This window comes from Dichomitus squalens (assembly GCF_000275845.1).
Source record: "Dichomitus squalens LYAD-421 SS1 unplaced genomic scaffold DICSQscaffold_537, whole genome shotgun sequence".
NCBI classification, from domain to species: Eukaryota; Fungi; Basidiomycota; class Agaricomycetes; order Polyporales; family Polyporaceae; genus Dichomitus; species Dichomitus squalens.
This window is the reverse complement of record NW_006767419.1, coordinates 1-2009: the sequence shown is the minus strand read 5'-3', so window position 1 is coordinate 2009 and position 2009 is coordinate 1. Positions and strand designations below refer to the sequence as shown.

Here is a 2009-nt window from a genome sequence, read left to right as displayed (position 1 = left end):
TGGAGTGGTCCTCCCCTATACAACCTTCGCGCCGCTCCCCTCCACCCCGCGACTCCCCTTCCCCAACACTGCAGCACCTCCGCCCGATGCCCGATCGCCTACGCTCCGGCGCGCCCCCTCCAACCGGTACGCGCCCCTCTCCCCGCTCTCCCAGCCCCACTCCCCGCTCCCCGAGCCCCGTCGATGAGAATGAACCCCCGTTCGCCATGGTCGTCGACCCCGCGTCGCCCCTGGAGTGGCCAACCCCGGCCGTCCGAACGGTCCTCGGCACCATCAGCGGAGGCGACCTCACCAACACCACCGACCCCGACGCCCTGTCCGCGCCCCCTGCCCCTCCAACTCCGCCGCTCCGCCGCTCCGCCAACGCACCCCTCGCACCCCCCCATACCCCGCTCCTGCCCCGGGCCCCACCACTATCCACTATCGGATGCCCCTCCTCGGCCACCCAGCATACGGAGGGGCCCTCCTCTACGACGAGCGACTCCCAGACGGCTGGTAAATCGGGCCAGAAGAACCCCGTCGTGTCGGCGGACACCCTTGGGAGTGGCGTATCTCAGGCCACCTCAACGGGACTGCTCTCCTCGAGGTCCAACTCCGGAGCTACGCCTGGGACGAGCGGTGGGAACAAATCTCTGGCGTCGACAACGCCTACCTCATCGGCGTCTTGGGCGACAACCTTCACCCCAGTGGACGGTTCACGGAGACGCAGTACCTAGGGTTTCTTCGGGCGATGATTCAGGCCCGCGACCCTGCCGCCCGCGTCACTGATCACGACGTCTGGAGAGAAGCGGCCGACAACCTCATCGACGCGTACGACGTCCGCAACATCCCCGTTTCAGTCCGTCAGTACCGGAACGGACGCGCCGTGCGCCTCTACGACAACATGTCGGGGAACGACCTCCATCGCAGCATTTGGGGGAACTTCTACGACGACGAGATCCTCGACGTCTCTGACTACGGCGACTCCCCTCCACCCACCCCTGCCACACCCGCCGCACCCGTCGAGGACATCCTCCGTTCGCGCAGCCCCTCCCCCGTATCCCCGCCCGCTGTCGTACACGACGTCCCCTCTGACGCCATCCCCACCCCTTTCCGCCCCGTATGCCCCGCCCCTGCTAACCCTTCGTCCCGTTCCCCATCGCCCCCCGCCGCCATCGCACCGTCACCATCTCGTGCCATTACCTTCATCGCTGGGGGCTACTTCAACCCTGCCGACCCTGGCTTAAACATCGGGCTCTGGTACCCGCCAGTGCCCTCGTCACCGCTCACGGAGCCGGACTTGGAGTTGAACGATCGGGACGATCGTGCTTAGAAACGGGGGTAATGTTACCGTTGGTACGCCCCACCCCCTATCTTTTTCTATTGGACTACTCCTTCTCGTCGCCCTCGTGTACACTCCACCCCCCTTCCTGTTCCCGGCGACCTATGTTTACCTTCCCGTTCCCCTGTCGTCCGCCTGTACACTACCACCCCCATTTCCGCCCCCTGACGACTGCGTTCCTAGTCCCGGCCCTCTCCCCTAATATTTCCCCTTTCGCCTATATGACTGGACCCTGAGTCCGACCCTGACCCTTTCCCTTTTCAGTTACATTACTTTACCCTGACCCAGACCCAGACCCTTGTCGCGCCCCCTTCCCTTTTCGGTTATATTGCCCGACCCTGACCTAGACTCAGGACCCTGTCCCGTCTCTATCCCTTTTCGGTTATATCACAGGACCCTGACCTAGGTCTCGTACTATACTGGGCCCAGCCTCGACCAGACGCGTTCCTTTGCAGTCTCCTCATACCTCCCCACTTTGGTCGGTTACCTTTCCCTTCCTAACACGGTCGGTACCCCATAGTATATAAGGAGGCCTGTAGTCGGTAGAGGCTCCCCACTTCTGTTCTCCTCTTCGTTACCTCCTGTATCCCTATATCCCTCAATCTAGGGACTTGTGCGATACTCTCTCCCCTGTGTGCTACACCGCGTACTTGGATAAGTCCGCGTGATAAGTCTGGATAGACTTGTG

General features: G+C 62.8%; 1 protein-coding gene across 1 annotated transcript; it reads left to right on the top strand.

Annotated features, from left to right (window-relative positions):
• Positions 1–86: 86 nt before the first annotated feature.
• On the top strand, positions 87–1312 carry DICSQDRAFT_176228 (uncharacterized protein; the record flags this gene model as incomplete). The annotated part of the gene is made up of 2 exons (XM_007371963.1): positions 87–495; positions 558–1312. The coding sequence occupies 2 exons, from the start codon at positions 87–89 to the stop codon at positions 1310–1312; spliced, it is 1164 nt and encodes a 387-aa protein (XP_007372025.1).
• Between the last annotated feature and the right edge of the window lie 697 nt (positions 1313–2009).